The sequence below is a fragment of the Galleria mellonella genome, unplaced genomic scaffold (genome assembly GCF_026898425.1).
Source record: "Galleria mellonella isolate WM207_F2 unplaced genomic scaffold, CSIRO_AGI_GalMel_v1 utg35, whole genome shotgun sequence".
NCBI classification, from domain to species: domain Eukaryota; kingdom Metazoa; phylum Arthropoda; class Insecta; order Lepidoptera; family Pyralidae; genus Galleria; species Galleria mellonella.
Genome location: NW_026442082.1, coordinates 446,909 through 471,232, shown reverse-complemented (window position 1 = coordinate 471,232; position 24,324 = coordinate 446,909). Strand labels below are relative to the sequence as shown.

General features: G+C 30.7%; 3 protein-coding genes across 6 annotated transcripts; 2 read left to right on the top strand and 1 right to left on the bottom strand.

Annotated features, from left to right (window-relative positions):
- The first annotated feature begins 984 nt into the window (after positions 1–984).
- On the top strand, positions 985–8,823 carry LOC113514226 (DNA replication licensing factor Mcm6). The gene is made up of 14 exons (XM_026898245.3): positions 985–1,275; positions 1,405–1,828; positions 2,091–2,282; positions 2,901–3,073; positions 3,802–3,925; positions 4,228–4,366; positions 4,700–4,857; positions 5,865–6,017; positions 6,426–6,731; positions 6,941–7,134; positions 7,425–7,546; positions 7,747–7,872; positions 8,280–8,425; positions 8,663–8,823. Exons 1-14 carry the CDS (start codon positions 1,184–1,186, stop codon positions 8,780–8,782), a joined length of 2,469 nt encoding a protein of 822 aa, XP_026754046.1. The 5' UTR covers positions 985–1,183; the 3' UTR covers positions 8,783–8,823.
- Positions 8,824–8,967: 144 nt separating this feature from the next.
- LOC113514204 (DNA mismatch repair protein Mlh1) lies at positions 8,968–17,214 on the bottom strand. 4 transcript variants are annotated; one of them, XM_052896863.1, is made up of 13 exons: positions 17,180–17,210; positions 16,760–16,857; positions 16,499–16,633; positions 16,349–16,412; positions 15,162–15,361; positions 14,095–14,365; positions 13,554–13,710; positions 12,629–12,712; positions 12,054–12,196; positions 11,178–11,788; positions 10,703–10,839; positions 10,295–10,420; positions 8,968–9,310 (listed from the first exon to the last, which is right to left on the bottom strand). In XM_052896863.1, the coding sequence occupies exons 2-13, from the start codon at positions 16,834–16,836 to the stop codon at positions 9,009–9,011; spliced, it is 2,307 nt and encodes a 768-aa protein (XP_052752823.1). In that variant the 5' UTR covers positions 16,837–16,857; positions 17,180–17,210; the 3' UTR covers positions 8,968–9,008. The 4 variants fall into 4 exon arrangements, with proteins under 4 accessions (XP_052752823.1, XP_052752824.1, XP_026754013.3 ...); XM_052896864.1 differs by lacking the exon at positions 10,295–10,420 and having other exon boundaries at positions 17,180–17,214; XM_026898212.3 differs by lacking the exon at positions 17,180–17,210 and having other exon boundaries at positions 16,760–17,115.
- Positions 17,215–18,008: 794 nt separating this feature from the next.
- LOC113514530 (snRNA-activating protein complex subunit 4) lies at positions 18,009–20,940 on the top strand. Its single transcript, XM_052896862.1, has 2 exons — positions 18,009–18,169; positions 18,380–20,940. The coding sequence occupies exon 2, from the start codon at positions 18,393–18,395 to the stop codon at positions 20,679–20,681; it is 2,289 nt and encodes a 762-aa protein (XP_052752822.1). The 5' UTR covers positions 18,009–18,169; positions 18,380–18,392; the 3' UTR covers positions 20,682–20,940.
- Positions 20,941–24,324: the final 3,384 nt, after the last annotated feature.

The window sequence follows — 24,324 nt, the reverse complement described above, 5'->3', positions numbered from 1 at the left end:
TTATAGTTTTTATTTTACATTTCTTCTATGTAATTTCTTATTTTTAGTAATTACCTATGAACTGAATAACTATTAAAAATTTTAATTACTTAACTAGCCAGCTTTTAGTGGTGTACTTTCTAGTTATTTGTATAAATGACCCAATATTTCGAGTTTGTTTTTTTTATTTGTTTTTTGTTTTTTTATACAACGAACTACTTTGTACTTATTATATTAGGTATATTTATTAATAAAACAATTCCTTAATTTTGGCAATAGTCATTTATGAACGATAATCGGATCGATCAACTCAAAGATTCGTACATTTATAAATGTCGGATACTTTTGTTAATAAGTTTAATTTTGGTATTGCTATTGAGGAAATTAAGGGTTTTTACTGATGGATATACTAACAACAACAAAATAATCACTTCAAAAAGTTCTTTTTTTGAAAAAAAAAAAATAAAAAAAAAACAATGTTTTAACTTGTTATCGCGGCGATTATTAAATTAGATCCAATGCAGTAATCCAACTAATAAGCAATCGGTTCGTTTAGACTATCGGTTTGGAAGTTTAATGTCAGTTGTAGCAACTAGCACTTTATATCGATAACCGATTACGGCAGTAGTTACCATAATTGGCGGATGAAGTTTCTTGACGGCAAAAAGTTAGTGGTTAGTAGTAGCTGCGCTATAACATATCTGCAATATAGCTCAAGGATAGCTATAATAATTTGCTAATTATCCTGCTAGCAAATAACTTAGCACTGGATACTTTTTCAATAGTGGCTATATAGTTATTGTCACTATTGAAAAAGTAATATATCCTGACCCTTTGATCTATAATTATTTAGTTTCGTTTATTTCTCATAACAACTTTAAACTATAACTATCATTAATATCAAATCCTTATTGTATTCAGTTAATGTTCTGTCTCGTTTTCTGTTTGTTTGTGGCTTAATGGCCATCACTAGCCCTTTACATAAATAATAAAAAAAAAGAACTTTCCCGCCAAAATGCCAAAACTGTCAGTCACTTTCAATGTGTATCAATTTTATACTTGTTTTAAAACTAATGTGCTAACCTCTATGTGAAAAGTATTCATTTATTTTTTCTCTAATTGAACAATCATATATTCTGTTATTTGATTATTATAGAAATAGATATATTGTAAGTAATTGTAAGCAAAACAAATATACTGTAAAATGGATGTCGCCGATACTTTTGCGACACAAAGTCAAGTTAGAGACGAAGTTGGTGTACGATGTCAAAAACTTTTTCAAGACTTTCTTGAAGAGTAAGTTGTAACTATATTACATACATACATTCCATTATTTACTTTTAATAATAATAATCGTATTTTATTTCATATTAGTATTTTACTTGACAAAGTCCCTAATATAAAGTTTTGTGTTTGCGTATTCAGATTCAAAGAAGACAATGAAATAAAATATGAGAAGCATGCAAAAGAATTATTGAAGCCTGAATTAAGTACACTGGAAGTCAGTTTTGATGATGTAGAAAAATACAATCAAAACCTAGCAACCACTATTATTGAGGAATACTACCGCATATATCCATTCTTAAATCAAGCTATTTTTAACTATGTCCTGAGTCAGGCAGACAGTGGCATGAAAAAAGACTTGCAGGATAAAGAATGTTATGTATCATTTGTTGATGTACCTACTAGACATAAAGTGAGAGAGTTGACAACTGCTAAAATTGGCACACTAATCAGAATATCAGGACAAATAGTTAGAACCCACCCAGTACACCCCGAACTGGTCTTAGGCACATTTGTTTGTTTGGATTGTCAAACAATCATCAAAAATGTTGAGCAACAATTTAAGGTATGTGCATGTTATATTGCTGTAGAAACTTAGCTAGGATAGTCTTTGTATATTGATACTTTGAGTGATTCAAGATGTTATTATCTAATGAGAATATTTATCACTTACCATCACATTTCTGGGGCAAGTTTGAGGATTGGAAACAAAATCTTTTTTATAAGCTATATGTATATACTTGATATGAAGAAAGTTATAGTAAAATTTTGTAATAAAAATTATATTCAATATTAATATTATAATCTTATTACATTTAATTCCTCAGTACACAATTCCGACTATTTGCCGTAATCCTGTATGCGCCAATCGGCGCCGTTTCATGCTGGATGCAGATAAATCTGTATTTGTGGATTTCCAAAAGATACGCATTCAGGAAACTCAGGCAGAACTGCCGAGAGGTTGTATCCCTCGCTCACTTGAGGTTATATTGAGAGCTGAGGCTGTTGAATCTGTCCAGGTGAGGGAAATGTGATATTCTCATATTTATTTATTTAACTCTTTATTGCATCAAAAAACATAAAAATATTCAATAGCAATTAGAAGAATTCAAGTAAAGTACATAAAGTACAGATTAAAATATATATAAAGGTACAAAAGATGGTCTTATTACTAGGGCAATCTCTTACAACTTTTGAAGAAAGGACAAGTGGGTAGGTGCCACATGAATGAATTAATAATTTTTACATGCATAAAAAACTTATATTGTAGAAAAATATCAAATACATATTATTTAATAACTACTTATTATAACAAAATATAAAATACATATATATGCACATATAAATGTATACTTTTCAAAAATAAGTTTATTTGAATAAAACTGTCTTTCTTTCTATACATAGCACACACAGGAAGTATTGTAATTGATTATTAAAACTATAATATTATTTTTTATTTTTAAAACTATTGTTTTATGTTTTTGATAAACTTATTTTTATATTTTATAAGCCAGTAAAATTTTGTATATTTTCTAGTAATATTTAAAAAAATATCCATAAACATTATTACTGAACTACATAATTACCTATATTACATTATATGAAATATAAATGTTACAATATTTTTTTTTATTTAGGCTGGTGACCGTTATGACTTCACTGGAACCTTAATTGTGGTCCCAGATGTTGGGTCTCTTTCTCTTCCTGGAGCCAAAGCTGAGCTTACTACTAGGACACGACAGGCCAATGAGGGGCAGATGGAGGGTATTAAGGGCCTAAAAGCTTTGGGAGTCAGAGAGTTGCACTATAAGTAATTAACTTATAAATATTAGTAATAACAAATATTGATTTCTATTTATGACCTCTTTCACATAACTGGGTTATATGTATCTACAGTTAATGATTCATCAGGATAATAATTAAAGATTCTGTCCCACAAAACAAAATCAACCTCATTGTGGTAATAACAGTTATTTTGATTTAAAAACTAAACTATTGAACTGATTTTAATAAAATTTCTGTGGGATACTTTTTGTAAGTATATCCTTTCAAATAAAAAATCTAATTCGGTTTACAACTGATGGAGTTAAGAGATAATAAAAACTATCTGAATTAAGAATTTCCTTTTTGAAGTCAGTTAAAAAATAGCTTCTATTCTTTATACTACCTGTTATGGCATTAAAAGATAAAACAAACTCTCAGATTTATAATTTAGTTAAGATTATCAATGTTTAGTGTATATTATATATTAAGTGTATATTGAAAAGCCATTTGAAGGATCAGATTAACTCATCAAAGGCATTAATAATAATTTATATTTATAGAATTGTCGCATGATAAACTGTTGTCCAAGAATGTTATGTGAAGGTTGTTCTTTACATTTTCTGTTCTGAAGTACATCAAATTGATCAATTCTTTAACAACACTTCGTTTTTTGTGACAATCTTGGAGATTCATAAAAATATATGCCACACAGAAATATCAAAATTATATAATTATGAATTAAATCTTATTTATATAATTTGATGCTCTTTATAGGACAGCTTTCCTCGCATGCAGTGTGCAGGCAATATCGCGCAGATTTGGCACTGCAGAGCTGGCGACTGATGACCTCACTACTGAGGATATGAGGAAACAGATGACTGATAAGGAATGGGATAAGGTAATCAGAGAATATTTAACAAATTATGAAAATAGTTTTTAAAATTTTCATTCTTATAATCTGTTTTTTTTCATGTATGATATATTTATAAACAATGTGAAAATGTATTTTTAAACAATAATCATAGTAAAAAAACCTTGAGATTTTATTATAATAACATATATATATATATATATATATATATATACATATACCTTATATATATATATATATATATATATATATATATATATATATATATATATATATATATATATATATATATATATGTTGCATAAAACGTAATTTAATATATTTTTTAGGTATATGAAATGTCAAGAGATCGCAATTTGTACAATAATTTAATTGCGAGCTTGTTTCCAAGCATACATGGTAACAATGAAGTCAAGAGAGGAATATTGCTTATGCTTTTTGGAGGTGTTGCTAAAACAACTATGGAAGGTATTTTAATTTTATTAAAGAATCAGAAAAAAAAAATTATACAAAACTCATATCTCTTAAAAAAATTAGTTGAAAAATTATACTTTACATATTAAAGAACAAAAATCTAAATGTTAAACTATCTAAAATCAAGAATTGTTTTTATACAATAACATTATAAAGGAAAAGAAAAATATCTGTATCCTTGAATGGAATAACAGAAACATTTTTTTTTTATTTAATTTAAATATTGTAACATTGTTGTTTCTGCCTACCTTAATAGGGAACAGGCGTGACAGATGTGTATGTATGTATTGTAACAATGGAAATGCACAAGAGATAATATTTTTTAAGGGACCACACTTCGAGGCGATATCAATGTATGTATAGTAGGTGACCCAAGTACAGCAAAGTCACAGGTATTAAAGCAAGTGAGTGAGATCACGCCGAGAGCTGTCTACACCAGCGGGAAGGCGTCTTCGGCTGCCGGTCTTACTGCAGCCGTCGTCAAGGTAACCATTAATGTTCATTGTGTGAGATCTATGTGTATACTTGAATCGTGCTATATGTATCAAATCAGAATGAATAAATAAATTATTATATTTATTTATTTATTCTTTGATGTACACAAAAAATTACAACATATATATAAAATAAAGATATACAACAGGCGAGCTTATTTATATATGTATAAACATAAATATTCATAAGTATATTAAAGGAAAAGAAATCTTGTCTAGAAATCTAGAACATTTTATTTGTTTTTTTTTTTTTTATGCAACTTAGAATGGCAAATAAGCTAACAGCCCAACTGATGGAAAGTTGTAACGGTCGCCTATAGACATGAGCAGTACCATAGAAATAATAGAGTATACTGGTTTAACCAAAATCCTTCCATGTGTTGCCATTCCTGAGGACTCAGGTGTTATTCCTCTGTACACTGTAAATTCACTGCAATATCTCACTCTTTAAACCAAAACACAATCATGCAAACATTACTAACTGCTTCATGGTAGAAACACAAATGGGACAGTGGTGCTTAAACAAACTTCTTTTGTACAAAGTCTGTCTCTGGTGAATTGCAGAATATAAAATTATAATCTATATCTTCAGCCACTGCTGAAGAAGGGCTTGTTCTTTACAATTAACAATGCAAGTCAAAACAATAGGTGGGTTCATGACTTCACCAATATTATCAAATATAAATTGTCATAGTTGTAGAATACTGACGGATCTGACAAATATTAAATATACATATCCGTCTGTATTCTACGACTATGACGAAATGTTGATGTATGCCTGTACATCAATTTTAATCATTAATTTTGCCCTACGAAATAATTATTTTGTAGCTATAAAATAATTATTTCATAGGACAAAATTAAACTAACCATGATTCATTAATTAAAATAGAGAAAAATTAAAAAACTAATATGTTTACCATTATGTATGTAAGGAAAATTAATAATTTATTATTTTTAATAAAAGATATCACTTTAATAATACTATTGAATTTCAGGATGAGGAATCATTCGATTTCGTAATAGAAGCTGGCGCGTTGATGTTAGCCGATAATGGTGTTTGCTGTATAGATGAGTTCGACAAGATGGACCCCGCAGATCAGGTCGCCATACACGAAGCCATGGAGCAGCAGACTATATCTATAGCCAAGGTAACAATGTTGTTATATTCTTCCAGTTGAAATAAGTGTTTGCGTTTGCGTTCGCAAACACTTATTTCTTATGACATATATTAGTAAGATGATAAATACACGATAATGCGCTGTCATGTTCAAAGACATTAATTAATTATAAAAATTGTACTGTTAATTTACCTATCACACACAGAGATAATAAAAATTTTGAACCATTCAACTTCTCTTTCTTGCATTAGACAATCCATCTTCTATGTTGAAAGTTTTTGTAGTCTTTTTATAATATACTAAATTTTTCATACGGCGTCGCTATACTGCACTGTCCCTTGTGCTTTATAATCTTTTAACTTCATGATGCTGAAAGATACTAGTAACTATGTTGCTGCTTATTTTTACATCCACATAACAATATAACTTATATTCTAGGCTGGAGTTCGCGCGACACTTAATGCTCGCACATCAATTCTGGCTGCTGCCAACCCTATTGGCGGTCGATACGACCGAGCTAAATCGCTGCAGCAAAACGTCGCTCTGAGTGCACCCATAATGTCGCGATTTGATTTATTTTTCATATTAATAGATGAGAGCAGTGAAATGGTGGACTATGCTATAGCACGTAAGATTGTGGATCTACACTGTAATAAGGAAGAGACATATGATTGTGTGTACTCTAGGGAAGATCTCTTGAGGTATATTGCATTCGCGAGATCATTCAAGCCCATAATTACTGAGGTAAGAAATTCACGTGGTCAAGTCATTGTAAATAAAAAAAAAAATACAGTTGGATTGAGAACCATTTCCTTTTAAATTTGGGTGAAGAAGCAAACCTGATGTATCTACTTAAATATCTAGCACCTATACTTATAAAACATTGTAAAAATAAAAGCTTTCTTCGACTTCATCATACAAGGTGAATAACAAACAATTGTTGCACGGTATAGGAGGCGGGGCAGTTGCTGGTGGAATACTATTCGGCGTTACGGTCACGTGACAGCAGCGGTGCGGGGAGCGCGGGCGGCGGCGCCTGGCGCATCACTGTACGCCAGCTGGAGTCCATGGTGCGGCTAGCAGAGGCCATGGCCAAGATGCATTGCAGTGGACACGTCGCACCGCAACACGTGCACGAGGCGTACAGGTATCTACACTTACAGTACAGTAACAACAGTCCATGGAAATAGATGAGCGTTAGTAATGGGGTCTAGCAGTTCCATTGATGATGATGAGTCAACTGACCTTACTTCATTGTTAACTTGCCAGCGCGTATCGATAGTTCATATACAATTGGGTTTTCATCTTATAAAAAATGGAGTCCATATTGCCATTACTGGAGGTCATGATGGTCATGAATACAAAAATAAAATCATAATAAAATACTTAATGATATTATCTTTGAAATATTTAAATGCTAAAATATTTATATTTCAGATTATTAAACAAATCTATTATTAGAGTTGAACAACCAGATATACATTTGGATGAAGATGATCCACAGTTTGAGCCAACCATGGATGTTGATGAAGACATACCTAATGGCACTGGAAATACAAGTAAATTAATTTCATTATATGATTGTGTTATGTATCATTAATATTTTCTTTTTGACACCACTGTTTGAATCAAATACGATGGTTTGATACATAAACTAAAACATCAAAATTATTTAGTAGTTTGTTATAAGTTCGCCTAAAATTAGATTCGATATTTCCTATGTAAATGCATACCTTATATTTATGAACATACATTACAGATGGCCATGTCAATGGAGATTCAGCACCCAAAAAGAAGCTTACACTATCGTTTGAAGATTACAAAGCTCTTAGTGATATGCTTGTGGTGTTCATGAGGAAGGAAGAAGCTGAAGCGGAAACCAGAGGTAAACCCTGATAATAGATAGACTCTTTATTGTTTAGTTCAAAAGATTAAATTAGTTAACTTATTATAAATACAAACAATTACAAGAAATTATTACACTGAGAAAACAAAGAGTGGCCTAATTGTTAAAAGTGATCTCTTCCAAAACGAGAAGAGCTCATTTGGCAAAAAAATATACATATGTTTAGTTTGTTCAGTATATTACACTATATTTCAATATAGAAATCTTTATAATATGATGCAAGAATAAGTCTAAATTGTTTGCTATTTTAAAATTTTAGCTTGTTTCTAAATTATGTCACCCATAACCAAATTTGTATTCATTAACCAATTAATTAGTTACTCTGTAGATAAATTTCTGTATATTTTAATATTTGTTACGTAATAATATTATATTTTTTAAATTAGGTGAGGAGAGTTCTGGTATGCGTAAGAGTGCAGTAGTGAGTTGGTACCTGGAGCAGCTAGTATCGCAGGGGCAGATTGAAAATGAAGATGAACTACTTGAGAGAAAAACTCTTGTTGAGAAAGTAATTGACCGCCTCATGTACCATGTAAGTTTCTTTATCATTTACCGACACCTGACACTATTATACCCTATACCGACTAGTGTGAGAAATTGTCCTACTCGCATTTTTTTTTGTTTTAGTTTGAGGGGTGGAGTATGGTTATAAAATTATAATATTCATAAAGAGAAGGGGGGGGGGGCTGTCAGGTTATTAGTAGTTTTACTAAAACGAGATTTTGTATTATCAATATTTTCGTTTATATTTGTTTTTTATCTCTTGCAGGACCAAGTAATTATACCTTTGTCAACAACCGGGCTCAAGGCGACCCAGAAATCGTCGGAGCAAGAAATTGAAGATGACCCATTGCTAGTGGTACATCCTAATTATGTAGTCGACACATAGTAATAAGTTGTATTTTTTTTAATAAAAGTCTATAAATGCTACGCTAATTTTATTTTTGTAATAATTATATTGTAAACGTAGGCATTGCAAAAAATTTTGTTGTTACATGTTTGAGATTTTTCAGTTGTGTGAAATTTGTGGTATGTGGTAAAATGGACGAGAAAGTTATAAAATTAAATAATAAATATTTCAATTTTTATTTATTTTTTGTAAACAATAATAACATTCAACATCGTTCAAACACTTTATATAAATCGTTCAAACTGGCAATTTGTAATATTGCGCCATTGCTTACAAAGGAGGTGGGCGGTAAGAAGTTCCGTCTAATGGCAGGAAAAATAACATGTTCCTGTTTCCAATATTCAGATTTGGCCACTTCTGCATTAGGATCTGGATTAGGTTGCGAATAGAATACAGCCGTTTCACGGCTGAAGCTATCGAAGCACTCTTTCTCCGAATTCCAGTTGACTTCAGTGACAAGACGTACGAGGTAAGTTGGTAATGCGCCCATGAAGGGAGTGTGACCATCTAAAAAAAAAATAGATATAAGCAAAACAAGTGGACATAAACCAGACTATATTAAATCTTTAGTTTGTGACTGCTATATTTATTACAAACTGTCTTATATAGTGGAATAGCAGATTCTGTTATTTATATATGATCCACTCTATTATAATTTATCAAGCTATTTGAGTGGTATATTTTGCCAACGCCATAAACATATTCAACGGAAAATTTCATCTTTTCTATAGTAGTCTGACAAATAAAACCATGAAATTATTATACGGACTTTGTTTTTCTGAATAATTTTCATCCTAAATCAAGAGTGGCAAAGTGCTTTGAAGGACACAGCAGGTATGTGACTACTCTGGTGTTAATGCAGTAGCAGGCTAACAGGGTGATGGAGAGGGAAAGAAATTGTTAGTAATGAGACCAATAGTCCGGTCCCATTACTAGCAGTACTCGTATATCCTATCAGGTCGACCTCCACGTGGTTCCCCTTGGAAACCATCGTGCTGAATTTCTGGCCTAACTGACTTGCTTTTTCTTTCTCATATGAGGGATGTCACTGATACCCCGCCAGCGTATACCGTTAGCGCAAGCAGGGTTACCATTCCATTATCATTCATTAAAAAAAAACAGGGAGATGGAAGGGGTGGTCTGCTCTGGGTCTAGGAGGCCTTCAAACGTCTCCATTTTCCTTAACTATATCCATATTCTATGTATGTTTATATGAGTATCACTTTCAAGATTTAACTAAATAAACATTTATACATACAAATGTCAAAAACTTGTAAAATAACATCAACTTTTAAGTTGGGGGACTTGTTTTGGCTTTGGTCGCACCGGCCCTCTAACGGATTTGGTCTATCACTGTCTTAATTGGCGGCGTTTATTTTATTAGTATTTTCCATTATGGCGCATTAGCTCATGAATAATATGAAAAAAATGTTACTTAAATTACACCTTACAAACAATCTATACATGCATGCGATGTAGGTATAAACGTACCCAGTAACAACGGCAATGATAACAATTCACCGTCCGCGTTTATCTCTAAAGAAAAATACTCCATTAACATGGCACTTTTACTTATTAATAACTTAGTCATTTGCTGTGCCATCTCGTGCATGTCTCCTAAAAATAAAACAGAATAACATAGTTGTATGGTATCTCACAATATATAAATTACCAATAATGTTGTCATATAATTGTGAAAGTTACTTCCCTATCTAAAGAAGATATCAAAGGTTTTGAAACCAAGATTTCTGAGACAAATTAGGAAGTGTACTACCCCAAACACTTTCCCTAAAAACAGGCATAATTAACGTATGCTAAAAATTAAGGGACAACATGAAGATATAGATGAAATTAACATAATTTTAACGGATCGTAAAGTATAATATTTTTTTATCATACCTAATTCAGAATTCCATTCGGCTTCTTGTGAATTGAGACCAAGGATAAACAATTCTTCTAATGGTAAAGGATTTGATAGTTTTATAAAACCAAAATTCTGGAAATCATACAGTATCGTTTCATAAAATAACTCCTCACTAAAACAAAGTAAGAAAGAGCCTATAAGACAAATTTTATTTTCTAAATCTAACAATCTAATTCTTAAATTTCCTAGATGTAATGGAAATTAGAATCGGTCTTACCCCACCTTTAATTGTGTGACTCTATTTCTAAAATTGTTTCCAAAATTTAAAATTTAGAATTGACTATTTTCAGAACTTTAGAATCGACTCTTGAAGCTGTAAGAAATGCCGTTAAAGTCGACTACAGTTGCTTTGTAGTTACTGGGAGAAAATAGTAGTGTTACAAAAATTTTATATTGTTGTCACCATACATAAAGAGTTTAAATTTAAAAACTATTAAATTATACACTCACGTTAATTTTGTGGTATTACAGAGATACAACTTAGTAGAGTGTTGTATTAAGGACTTATGACAATCTACGCACGCTATGAATATTAAATTTGCCAGGACTTCTCTTAAATTACTATTACACTTATTTTCTATCTGTAATCTTAACTCTTTAATGCTAGTCAATCTAGTTTCTATTCTCTCATATTGAAATGTCCTAGTCTTGAATGATTCTTTTGGATCTATGTACGATAGATTTGTTTGATCAGCTGCAATATGAGATTTCCATTTCTCTGGCATTTTATTTGGTTCATCAGGTTCATCTATTAGTGAATTTGCTAAAACATCTGCATCATCAACAACTAGATTAGGAATATTGTCTTTGACAATTTCTTGATCATTCTCAATCTCGTTGTGTTGATCCGTTTCAGTCTTTCTATTTACTGAAGCATCATCAATATTTATGTTATCTTTTCCAGATGTAATATCTTCGGATGGTTTAGATATGACAGGAAAGAACTTTTCAATTTTTTGTACATCCGCGTCAACTCGCACCATATTATTTGCGTATACTTTTGCACCATCCGTTGTTTTTTTTACAATCTCTTCAACTGCAGTTGCGCCCGGTAGACGAGCCTGTAATACGGCATTGAAATAAATATAAAGAATATTGTTTTTATTATTATAAATTCTAGTCTTTATTTACATAGGATACATGTTGAGTCGCCAAAAGCAAAAAACTTCTTTCAACTATGTTTCTTGACAAAGCAATTTAAAAAGATTTTGAAAAATTTATTTAGACCGAGATACAAATGCTAATTACATTTACTTGCTTACTGGATTTACTCTATAAAGTCTATGAAAGGTATCAAATAAAAAAGATTTTTTTTATAATTTGTACCTGTGTGTACATAACTCTAGTAGAATTGCAACTTAATAATTTACTTTCAATGCAGGACTTAATCTTTTCAATAATCTGTTCTTCATATAGAAACTGTACCTCGTGTTTTGTTGGATGTACATTCACATCTATATTTCTTGGATCTGCAATTTCGAAATAAAAAATAAAAGAATAAGATCATGTTTTTAGGCCGTTGTTAGGTCCTGGCATTGGGCTAAATAGAAATTAAAACTAAAATTGGATGGAATTAGATCTTTTTCTGCTTAGGTTATACGTGAGGCTGAAAGATAATGTCTAAGGATGTGATCAAGTGGGTAAAATGACTTCACAACGAGTCAACATGCTCATTCATTATAAAGAGCGGCTACCGACAAATATTTATTTACCCCAGGTAAATAAATATTTGTATAACTCTAGATCAGACACTGAAGAGGTGTTTATGATGCTGTGTATGTCTATAATACTTTGCAGTAGATATATTTTAATCAAGCTCAGAATAGAGATGTGTGAAAACATTAAGAAGGACATCAATCAGGTTTTAAATAAAATTAACGTAGAGTAATAAAGTACTTTACCTAATTCAAGGCTGAGATAAACAAATGCGTGGGCGTTTTTGGGCAAATAAGTAGAATAAACAGAGTCAACGGCTTTCCGAATAGCTGAAATAAATATACATTGTTAATTATATTTCAAATATGATTACATTATGAACACTTATAATAATGTATTAAAACCTCTATTTTAATGTAGTCAATTTTAGAAATACGAATATATAATATATAAAAAAGAACGATCTGTAATTACCTGAATTTGCCTATCTATAAAATTCGTTAATTTTAAGGACTATAAGGTCGATTATGTGCCATTTGTCTAAACTTATTTTTTAACCTAATATTTTAATTTTATAGTTTAACGAAATTGCGCGCTGAATTTCGAGATACTATTTTCTTTAAATTATCTTATAAATGTTACGGAATTAATGTAATTTTTGCTGTTTACATTTAGTGTAGACGCATGCGAGTACTTCTGCTACCAAGCAAAAGCAGCTTTGGATGCTGCCTTTAGTTTGAAGGATAAGCCGTAGTAAACAATCTATTGTTATCATCATATTGGCTGTTAACTGACCACTGCTGAACATAGGCCTCCCCAAATATCTACTATAAGGAACATTCCCGATCCAAAAGACTAAGAGACCATTTCCTCCTAGTATTTGTCATTGGGTGGTTTTGCCAGTAGTTGCCACGCTTAACAGTCAGGTTGGCAACCACAGTTACGCTTTATACCATGTTTAAAGAGAGGCGATGCTGTCCATCCCTCGACCATTAAGTTCCCTTAGTTACTTCTTACAACACCCACGGGAAAGGAATAGAATAGGCCCCACCTACCATTCTATACCAGAACAACACAGCATTAAACTATAATGTACCAACTCCAAATATCCATATCATAAGGGTTGACAACAAACTTACAATATAAATTGAATATATTAAAAAAAATTACATTGAGATTCTACTAAGCGATGGTTTATAAACAGTAACATAGTGCCCTTTTTATGCGAATAATTAACATTTGTTATGAAACCATGTAGCAACAACTTCAGGGTTGCGTCGTTCAGCTGAATTTCCATCAATTCACGAGCTATAGAATTTCCATGTATCTGTGAAGCAAATATAACATTCTTTATCTATTTTTTTCAGACAATTTATATTTTCAGTATATTTTTTACGGATATATAATATAGCGATATTTTGACAATTGGTGAATCTGTTTTAATCTAAATCACATTTCAAAATGTGAATTTTCCATATCTTTTTTTTTTAATTAACATTCAGTGTATTATATCAAAATCCAAAAGTCAACATACACATTACAATTTTTATTGTATGAGGCATAATATATGAGTCCTCAGAAGTAGCAATACATAAGGAATGTTAAGAGTGCCAAAGTACAAATTGTAATATACACATACGTAATGTTGTTCATTTACAGACTTATAGTAAAAATTTATTTTCATATTTATATATTTATATCAAATACTTACTACTCTAACATTTTCAAGTACATTTGATTTTATAGCGGTCTTCAAATCAGTATTCTCACCAAATTTCTTCAAAGTAAAACCCACATGACTATTGTGTATTGCATATCCTCCAACAACTTCTAATATATAAGCATACTCCTCTGAAGGACTCCGTAGGGCTTTCTTACGGGCAATTACATTGTAGAATAAGTCTTCTACTGTAATTTGGGTACCATTATTGCCAGCACAGGCTTTTATAGGTCCTTTCAACTTGCCATTTTCATATGAAGCTCTGGATCAAATTTTTCAAAGTAAATATGTGAGAAAATTATATCAGATTCCTGGACAAAGATGCTTTACCACAACCCAATATAAATCTCCAGCAACAATTAGTAATAAAGAGTTAATATTGATGATGGCTGTATGAATGACTATACAATACCCTACATTTTAAACAGAGAAGTTGAACACATAACCTTCACAACAAAGAAAAATAAATCTTTAAGATCATCAATCTCTTTAATTAAATTTTGGACAAAGAAATGATACCAAATCAGTGGTTATTATATCATATCATATATGTCTTATTTATGATCATAATGAAATAAATAACTATATACCAAGACTTATTCCTGAATTAGTCTCATGCCTGGAATCTGCAAATAGTTTTCGAAAATTATATTGTAATGTGTAACGAAAACCCTAGAAGAAAACCAATCAAGATAACAAGCAGGATTCCATAGAAATTACTCAACTATAGATAATATCTTCATAATCAAACAAATTATGGAAAATTTAATAAGTATGAAAAACACTTCTTCCTATATTTTATCAATTATAACAAAGCATTTGATTTGATAAAATACAATAAGCTATGGAAAGCAATACTATAACAAGGAGTTGAAAAAAACTAGAATAGAAACTACTGGGCCAGAATCCAACATAATGTGTGAAGTCTACAAGGTGATCACTATTTCCAAAATTTTCCTGTCCATACAATATTAAGTTTAGCAGAAGCTTTATTGGGATTTGCAATTACCAAACCAAAAATCATATCAAAATTATAGACAATAAAAAAATTAACATACTTATAAGCACATTTCCCAGATGCAGTCTTGGTGAGTATTGTGAGATGTGCTATATGGCTGATACTAGCAAGAGCTTCTCCTCGAAATCCATATGTGTTGATTTCCTTCAGGTCATCATAGCTGCAAAGCTTTGATGTTGTGAACCTCTCACATACAATCTCAAGGTCTTCACTTCTTATTCCAGTACCATTGTCTTGAATCTATAATGGAGAATAAAAAAAAACAGAAATATTTTTTATTAAAAATGAGCAATAGTGACAAATGTTGTAAGGCCCATTTTAGAATGCAATATTAACTTAACTATAAAAATCTGTTGCAGCTTTTATTCAAATATAATTTGAATTTAACAAGATCAAATTTACATATAAAAAATTTGGGTCCGTAAGTACAGTTACTGTGATTAACTTATTACATATTTACAAATGTTTGTACTAATGCTAGAGATTTTTTAAACTTAGTTGAATATAAAATTTTGTTTTATAAGTGAGAAGAACACTCTTATACTAGAACACACTATTAGAGATTTTATTTATGTGTATAATTTTTCTTTTACAGTTAAAAGAACCCACAGATTTGCTGTACTAAGGCATTAAAATGCCTTATATTGTTATATGATTAGCTTGTGGAAACATATGTTCTGTTATAAATTCGGGTTCTTATATTTTTAAATATATTTAGTATTTTAATACTAAATATAAATATGTAAATTTTTAATATTAATTATTGTTTTTAGGCTTATTAAAAGTCACCATTTGTATATTTTTTAGAACAAGATGGAATGGTATAATCCGCTAATACTAATGATATTTAATAGAAGGACATCGGTTAAGGATGAAGCCAGGTCAATTAGTACATTATGGAAAATTTGCTGTGATAAGCATGCTGCATGGAAATAATTGTATAGTTCGCCTTGGAAACTGTCATAGTTAATTTCTAATTAATTTGCCATAATGAGCCAACTAATCTGATTTCATTCCCATTTAACATTACACACTAATTAATTTGCCATAATGAGCCAACTAATCTGATTTCACTCCCATTTAACATTACACACTGGTACTCCAGCAGCTTATAGCACCGGTAGGTCACTATTGTATTTGGTTTTGAAAAACCTTGCTCTTTATATTATTTATATTTAATATGATTTATGGAGAAACATTTACATAAAATTTTTTATTGCAACTTACTTGCAAGTATTTCAAACCTCCAGCTTTAACAGTGATAATAATATTGGTAGCTTTTGCGTCCAAACTGCAAGAAATTATTTATTAAAAATTTAACAAAATCAGTGAAGTTGTTACACTTAAAAATAAATTTGTAGATAGAGCTTAACTCACCTATTTTCAATTAATTCTTTTAGAGCATTAGAAGGTCTCTGAATTATTTCGCCCGCTGCTATGCGATTTACTACTTCTTGACTAAGTTTTCTTATTATTCCGGGAGCGCTCATAATGAAATCACTAAGTAGATATCTAAGTAATAAAATGAAAACTTTTTTAACATTTTAATATAAAAATGGATTGAATGTCTAATTTATAAAAAATAAGGAAACTAGAAAACAATTGAAAATTTTAAATAAAAAATTAAAAAGTACTTACCTAAGTAAATAAAATTCAAAATATTTTGAGACATTCAGACCACAGATTTGAAAGACTGATAATGTCAGACATGTCATCACAGATAAGAGAGACTACGTCTAAAATTAAAAACAAGGAATTACATAGAAGAAGTAATAAAATTTATTTGTACTATAAAATATAATCTAATTAATTTAATTTTGACTATTTAAAAATTGTTCACTGCTGTATCCGCTGACATTGATGCTCCTTTCCACTTTGGGTTTGCTGGAAGAAAACTCTATCAGAGTTAAGCTCGCCTTTGTACTTTTGTTTACCTCTGTCATATTTCTATAACTAATGTGTACAATAAAGTATTAAATATAAAAAATAAATATAATAAAATTGTCATATTATAGAAAGCTAGTGTACAGAAAATGTTGTACAGCCGTATAACCTTACCAAATTCAGATACATGTTTGTATACTTTCTACATAAACTTTGTGAAATAAATAATTTAGTTATGTATAATTTGTCATTGACTAAAATTGACATATCAAACATTTTTTACATCTGCTATAAACTGAGAAAAATAGCAATAATGGTGTATCTTTCGTCTTCTTTTTACTAATTACATTTACATAAGAAGAAAGGATGTAACCATATGATTTATAGCATTTATTTTATCATTCCTTCTATGTAATTCCTTACTCTTAGGTCTAAAACATTATTACCAAAATTATTACTTTATCTACACTGGAAAGCCAAAGGAACTTACAGCCTGATCTTCAGTAAAAAGTTTGTAATTCCATATTTTAAGAAGACAAGATTGCCTAACAGCCATAATCCATAAAATGTAGAATAAATGACAGAATATTTTCTTTTAGACTTCTACAATAGCTGCAGTAAGATATTTAAAACAGGCAAAGCCGGAGAATCAAAAGATATATAATGTAATGTTTGTTTCTCATTTTTAGAGCAGATAAAAGAAACTGGTGAGTCAATGATATTTTTGCGGTTTGGATCGACATTAAATTTAGAATGCCACCTGAGTATAAAATCTTTGAATTTAAAATGATTTGCTTGTAAACCAAAGATTTTTGACTTCTTCATTCTTGATTTTTGACTTATTCCTGCGTACCGGGCTATTTTTTTTTTTATTTCCATTCATTTTCCTAGCTTTTATTATTTATATTTGCAACTTTTAATATTAAATCTTGTCACGGTTAAAAAATGTTTTAGCCTGACCACCCAAATTGTTTATGGTTTTGGCAAGGTAATCTACTCTTTCATTACCTGTCTAGACATAGTGTATCGAATCTGTTCTCTAATCTGTGTTTGTGTAGTAGTCGGTGTTCCGATTTGTGTTTTTGAGTTGGAAATTTCTTAAATTTTTAAATTTATTATTAGGTATTATTTTATTCTTCACTCAATACATACTAAATAATATAAGTAAGTATATGACTGATATACATATATATATTTCTAAATTCATTAAAAATAAACAAGTACCTACTTAGTTAAATTATTACTCGACAAACATATTTCGTTGAATAAATTCTACTTTTTGTTTAATACGTTCTATTTTATCTATAACTATTTTGATTTAGTAACTCATTATTTCTAATGTAGATTATAATTTAGTGTTCTTTGTATTTAAAGGTATTTTATCGACATGGATATAGATAGTGACGAAGAAACAGAAATACAATTAAAAGAATTGAAACAACTTACCGCCGTTCTAGAAGCTGACGATGTACCAGTTAGTAATGATACCACTTCGCAGTGCTCTAATACTCTTAGTAGTTTTCCTATCTCTAGCTTAAAAGGTCAGAAGTACTCCAAAATAGAAATGGCTTTAGCATTAAACAAATATACAGATGAAAAATTGCAAAGACTAGAGAGAATGCTACATGCTCGATTACAGGAATGTAAATTGGAATTATTAGAAATAGATACTAATGCTGGAAAACAGGAAAGAGTAGAATCTTTCCATTACATTAATTGTGGTAGACCTTATTTTAAAGATAAAGACAATTATCCGGCACCAAGTAATGAAGACACAATTCTCATGCAAGAAGCGGAGATGTTTGATTTTTATTCTGTAGTTTCTGTACCAGGGTGGACTGTTAAAGATAAGAGTGAATTCTTGGGTATAATACTAAAAATGTCACAGACTATAAGAACATTTGAATTAAATTCTCAAATAGCCCAAGTACGAAGAGAGATTAAATTTAAAAAAATACAATCAGATAAAACTTTACAATCATTGAATGCAAAGTTGAATGTTGTTAATAAGTTACCGTTAAAAGATATAGCTTTACCAATAGACCAAGAATATGATTGGGAAACTATTGCTAACAAACTGAACCATAGGCATACAGCACAAGAATATAGATCTTTATGGAAATTATTTCTGCATCCATCAATAAATAAAAATAGTTGGACCAAAACAGAACATACAAATCTACAGACAATTGCATATGATCATTCTTTACAAGATTGGGATAAAATTGCACAGGAATTAAAATCAAATCGAACAGGTTATCAGTGTTTCGTATACTTTCGTACCAATATGAATAATAACTTTACAGGACAGAAATGGACTAAAGAAGAAGAAGAATATCTTAAAAGGCTTATTGAATATTATAAAGAAGATGAATATATACCTTGGGGCAAAGTAGCAGCTGCAATGGAGAACCGTACTAAAATACAGGTTTATAACAAATATTTCAGACTTATTGAACAAAGAAAAGGTAGGTTTTTACCTGAAGAAGACACTGTAATTCTTACTTGTGTTGATAATTTTGGTCCTAACTTTAAAAGAATAAAGAAATATCTTCCTAGTAGATCAGTAATACAATTACGTAATCGGTACCACTTATTAAATAAAAAGAGCATATCAATAGTATGGACAGTAGCAGAAGATAAAAAATTAATTCAGCTGATGGCTAATCAAGATTCTAGTATCAATTATTCTAGTATTAGTTCACATTTTCCTGGCAAGGATAGAGGAAATTTAAGAGCCAGATATATTACATTAAAGAAGTGGATGAGACAAAATCCCAATACTGATATTGCATTAGCACCACGCCGAGGAGCACGGCGTCTAACTCATGGTCGTGTTTCTCAAAATTTAAATAAAGCCATTGAAAAACTGAAAAATCGTATACAAATTGAAGTTAATACAAAAAAATCAAATAGAATCACAGAAGAATCATCAGAACAGGAAATAGAAGATGCTATAATAGCTGCCCTAGCTACTGAATCTATAAATGAAGAGGAATCAAATAGCACCACTGATGATGTTGTAGTACAAGGTGAATCGGAAGGTTCTGTAAAAAATTTAAATGTGACAAACTTACATTATTTGCTTATGTTATTAAAAGCTAATCTAAACAAAAATAAATTCACTAATAGTATTTATTTTGATAAATATTCAGCTTTGGTGGATAAACGAGAAGAAGTGAATGAAATTAAAATAAAATCATACTCAAAAAAAAATAAAATAAAGACCATAACAATTGGGGATCCACCTGATATATGGGGAAATACTACTTTCCATAATGTAGAATCTGTACTTCCACCACACTATGCTACAATAATTGGTTGTAGAATTTTAATTTCTAATTTTACAAAAAAAATACAGTGTAAGAATAATGTTAAAGAATTAGCTAGAAAAAATGCAGAATTAAACAAACAAATGAATATATTAATGGAACGGTTTAATATATTATTCCTATGGCCATTACTTATCTCTAATGAAATTCCTAGTCCAAAATTGTATTCTGATAAACTGCTTCTGCTTCGAAAATCAAACATTAAAGCACCATTACCAGCAGTACCTGGAATAACAATACCAAGCATACAAAATCTAACTATAAATAATGAAGTGATAGATTTAAAACAAGCAGAAGGTAAAGAAGAAGTTACATTGGAGGTAAACTTTCAAATGTTGGATTAAAATATTCAACTGTGTATAACTATAGCAAATCTGGATAGGGTGAAGCTATTTGTCAAGGTTTTTTATAAGATTGTTAAAAAAGAAAACAAAAGGTTTCTTCATATTCCTAGCTGCTTATTACGATGCATACTGCATGCAATATTTCGACATCCAAATACATATTTGTGCAGAAATTATTTTTTACAGGTATTTGCTATAGAGAATATTTTATTTTATAGATATTTAATATTTTATGTATAAATACAGATTTTTTAAATAGCTTCTTGCTTTAAATTTATTAAAACCTGGAAAAACCACATATATTTTGTTTTGAGGTACTATGACAGTTTTATCAATCACTACAGAAATTAACTTGATAGCCGTATGGGACATGTTATTATAGACGCAAATTTTTTTTTTTACTGTTTTTCTATTATTACTTAAATGTTTAAATTTCTATTATTAATAAAATTTGAATCTTAATGTTGTGTCTCTGGAGGGAAAGGGATTGTTAGCAATAGAATTTGACAATTCCATTGCTAGCATTATGCCTTATTAGGTCGACCTTCACGTGATTCCCCCTGGAAACCATCGTGAACAATTCTTGTTGAATTCGTCACGATGGGCTAAGTGACCTACCTATGACATCCTCATCTATCATCCTTCACTGGTGCCCCGCTGGTGTATACCGATAGCACTGGTGGTGTTACCATTCCATTATCATCCATTTTGAAAAAAAAAATTTTGTGTTTCTTAAATTTTAAAATTTTTCTAAGCGGGAACCAAACTCCAGAAAAAAGCGCGGGAAACGTTTAAAAAAGCGAGAGTGTTTTTTGATCTTCTTTAAATTAATTTTATATTTAATTATATAAGGATTAGTCTTTTTTATATATTGTGTATTAGATTGTATATTTAATTGTATATTTTGTAGTAATAGTGTTTGTTGCTGTAAATATTGGTAAGTAAATTACCTATATTAACATTATGGATCCACCTATAGACCCTGGGGGGACAACCCCCAGGTGTCTGCAAATATAACTATTCCATTCAATAATAGTTTTGATATATTGGGTGAATCTAGTATGGACACAGATGGTTCTAGCGTTGCAAGTTCTAAACGTAAGCGAGTACGTGGTGAACGTCGCATTTGCAAACATTGCAATAAAAAACGAAGGAGGCACACCAAGGGTCTTGAATCTAAAATTAAAGATAGTGATTGTCAATGTATTGAAGATGAGAATCAAACTCAAGTATCAATACCAGTTGTAAACAATACCGAGTCTGTTAAACCTGCTTCTCCACCCAGTACTTTAAGCAGAACTTTGTACAATGCCGAGGATATAGCACCTTATGTCGTTCATGTACAAAAAAATGAAACACATCCTAATGATAACACTACATTACATCCTATTGCATTTGGTCGCTTTTTACACACTAATAAGATAAATAATATAGTGAATGGTAGCCTCAAAAGAATAGGAAGAAACCGTTTATCGCTTTCTTTCTCAAATTTTGAAAATGCAAATGCATTTTTAAATAGTAGTAACTTAGAGACACATAATTTTAAGGCATTTATACCTTCTTTCCATGTAACCCGTATGGGAATTGTGAGGGGTATTCCTAAAGATTGGACAGAAGAGGAAGTAATCCAAAATATATCAGTACCGATAGGTTGTGGGAAAATTCTAAAAACCAGAAGAATAAAGAAAAAGACAATTAATGAAGGACAACCAAGTTTTATTAATACTGAAACCATTGTTATCACTTTTGATGGACAAATATTGCCAAAAAGAGTATTTATGTTTTACACATCATTAACTGTAGATTTGTACATTTACCCTACTATCCAATGCTATAACTGCTGTAGGTTCGGACATGTCAAGATGCAGTGTCGTTCAAATCCTCGGTGTTATAAATGCAGGCAAAATCATACAGGTGATAAATGTGAAGTAGATGAGGAAAATGTTTCTTGTATCTTGTGTAATGGTTCTCATTCAGCAATTAGTAAAAAATGTCCTGAATATGCACGTCAGAAAGCCATTAAAGAAACAATGGCCCATAGTTGTGTTTCTTATGCTGAAGCATCAAAATTTCATCCTCCAACTTCTAAACTATATTCAGATGTATTAACATCATCATCTCCTTCCAATAAATCTCATTTTCAATCTTCTTTCCTTAAAGAGAAATCATCATTACCACATATACAATCATCATATAAAAAAACAGTTACACTTAAACCACGCTCTCCTCAAAAAATACAACAAGGATATGATCGTTCTGCCCATGAAGCCATAGTTAAGGAATATAATATTCCTGCTCCCTCTAATGGTTGTGCATTATCATCAAATAATATTGACAATAATCAATCCATCATTGATATTATTCTCATGCTTATTAAAGTGTTATCGCAATCAAAAATGATACAAACAACTTTACCACCGTCCAACGATGCCATGTACAATGTATTTTCTCAATTATTAACTTCTCACAATGGATTACAAAGTCCAAATAATTCAGTGGAACTGTCGTAGCATAACAAATAAGAAATCAGACTTATTTTATTTGATTAATAAATATAATCCTTTTATAATAGCTCTACAAGAGACTTGGTTAAAGCCAGGATATCCTTTTAGGATTTCAGGCTTTACAAGTCTCCGTGATGATAGAGCTGACGGATATGGCGGTGTTGCCATATTGGTCAAAAACTCCCTTCTTTTTTCTTCTTTTTCGCTTCCTGTATATAGCGGCATTAATGCAGCTGCTATAATTATAAATGGTATCTGTTTTGTTACTTTATATATTCCTGATCCTACATGCCAAATATATTCACAACTAGAACAATTATTTTCAATTTTACCTAAACCTTTTCTCGTAATGGGCGATTTTAATGCTCAGCACCAATCGTGGGGCAGTTCTACTTCTAATTTTTATGGTGGAAAACTCCTGACGATAATTGACACTTACAACTTATGTATTATTAACTCAGATGTACCGACACGTAGAACTGCACCGAATGAAGGGTTTAGTGCTCCTGATATTTCAATATGTTCTTCTGATTTAGCTTCTACACTGTCGTGGTATCCTCATTCCTCTACCTTCGGAAGCGATCACTTTCCCCTCATTCTTTCTTTTCCAATTTCCATTCCCTCAAGTCGAAAGAGTGGTCCTCGACTTAAATATAATTTATCAAATGTAGACTGGAATATTTACAAACAATATTTAGATAATAAAATATCGGAGTTACCTATTGTTTATCATGGAAATGAACATCAATGTTGTAATGACTTGATAATTAATATGAAGGAGGTTGCTGATTTATTATTTCCTGTTAAAAATAGTGCTTCAGGGAAAATTCCCTCCCCACCTTGGTGGGACAAAGATTGTACGGAAGCAATTAAAAATCGTAAAGAGGCTGAAAAAAATTATAATAATTACATGACATCAGAAAATTTTGAAATTTACACCGCAGTTTCACGTTCTACTCGAAAACTACTGAAAAAAAAGAAATTGGAAGGTTGGAGAAGATTTTGTTCTTCTATCTGTCCAGAAGTTAATTCATCAGTCGTTTGGAATAATATTAAAAGATTCAGATCTGCCTTTAGTGATCATACATCACGTTCTGCACTCGATTTAACTTTAGCAAATAAATTTTTAGATCGCCTTG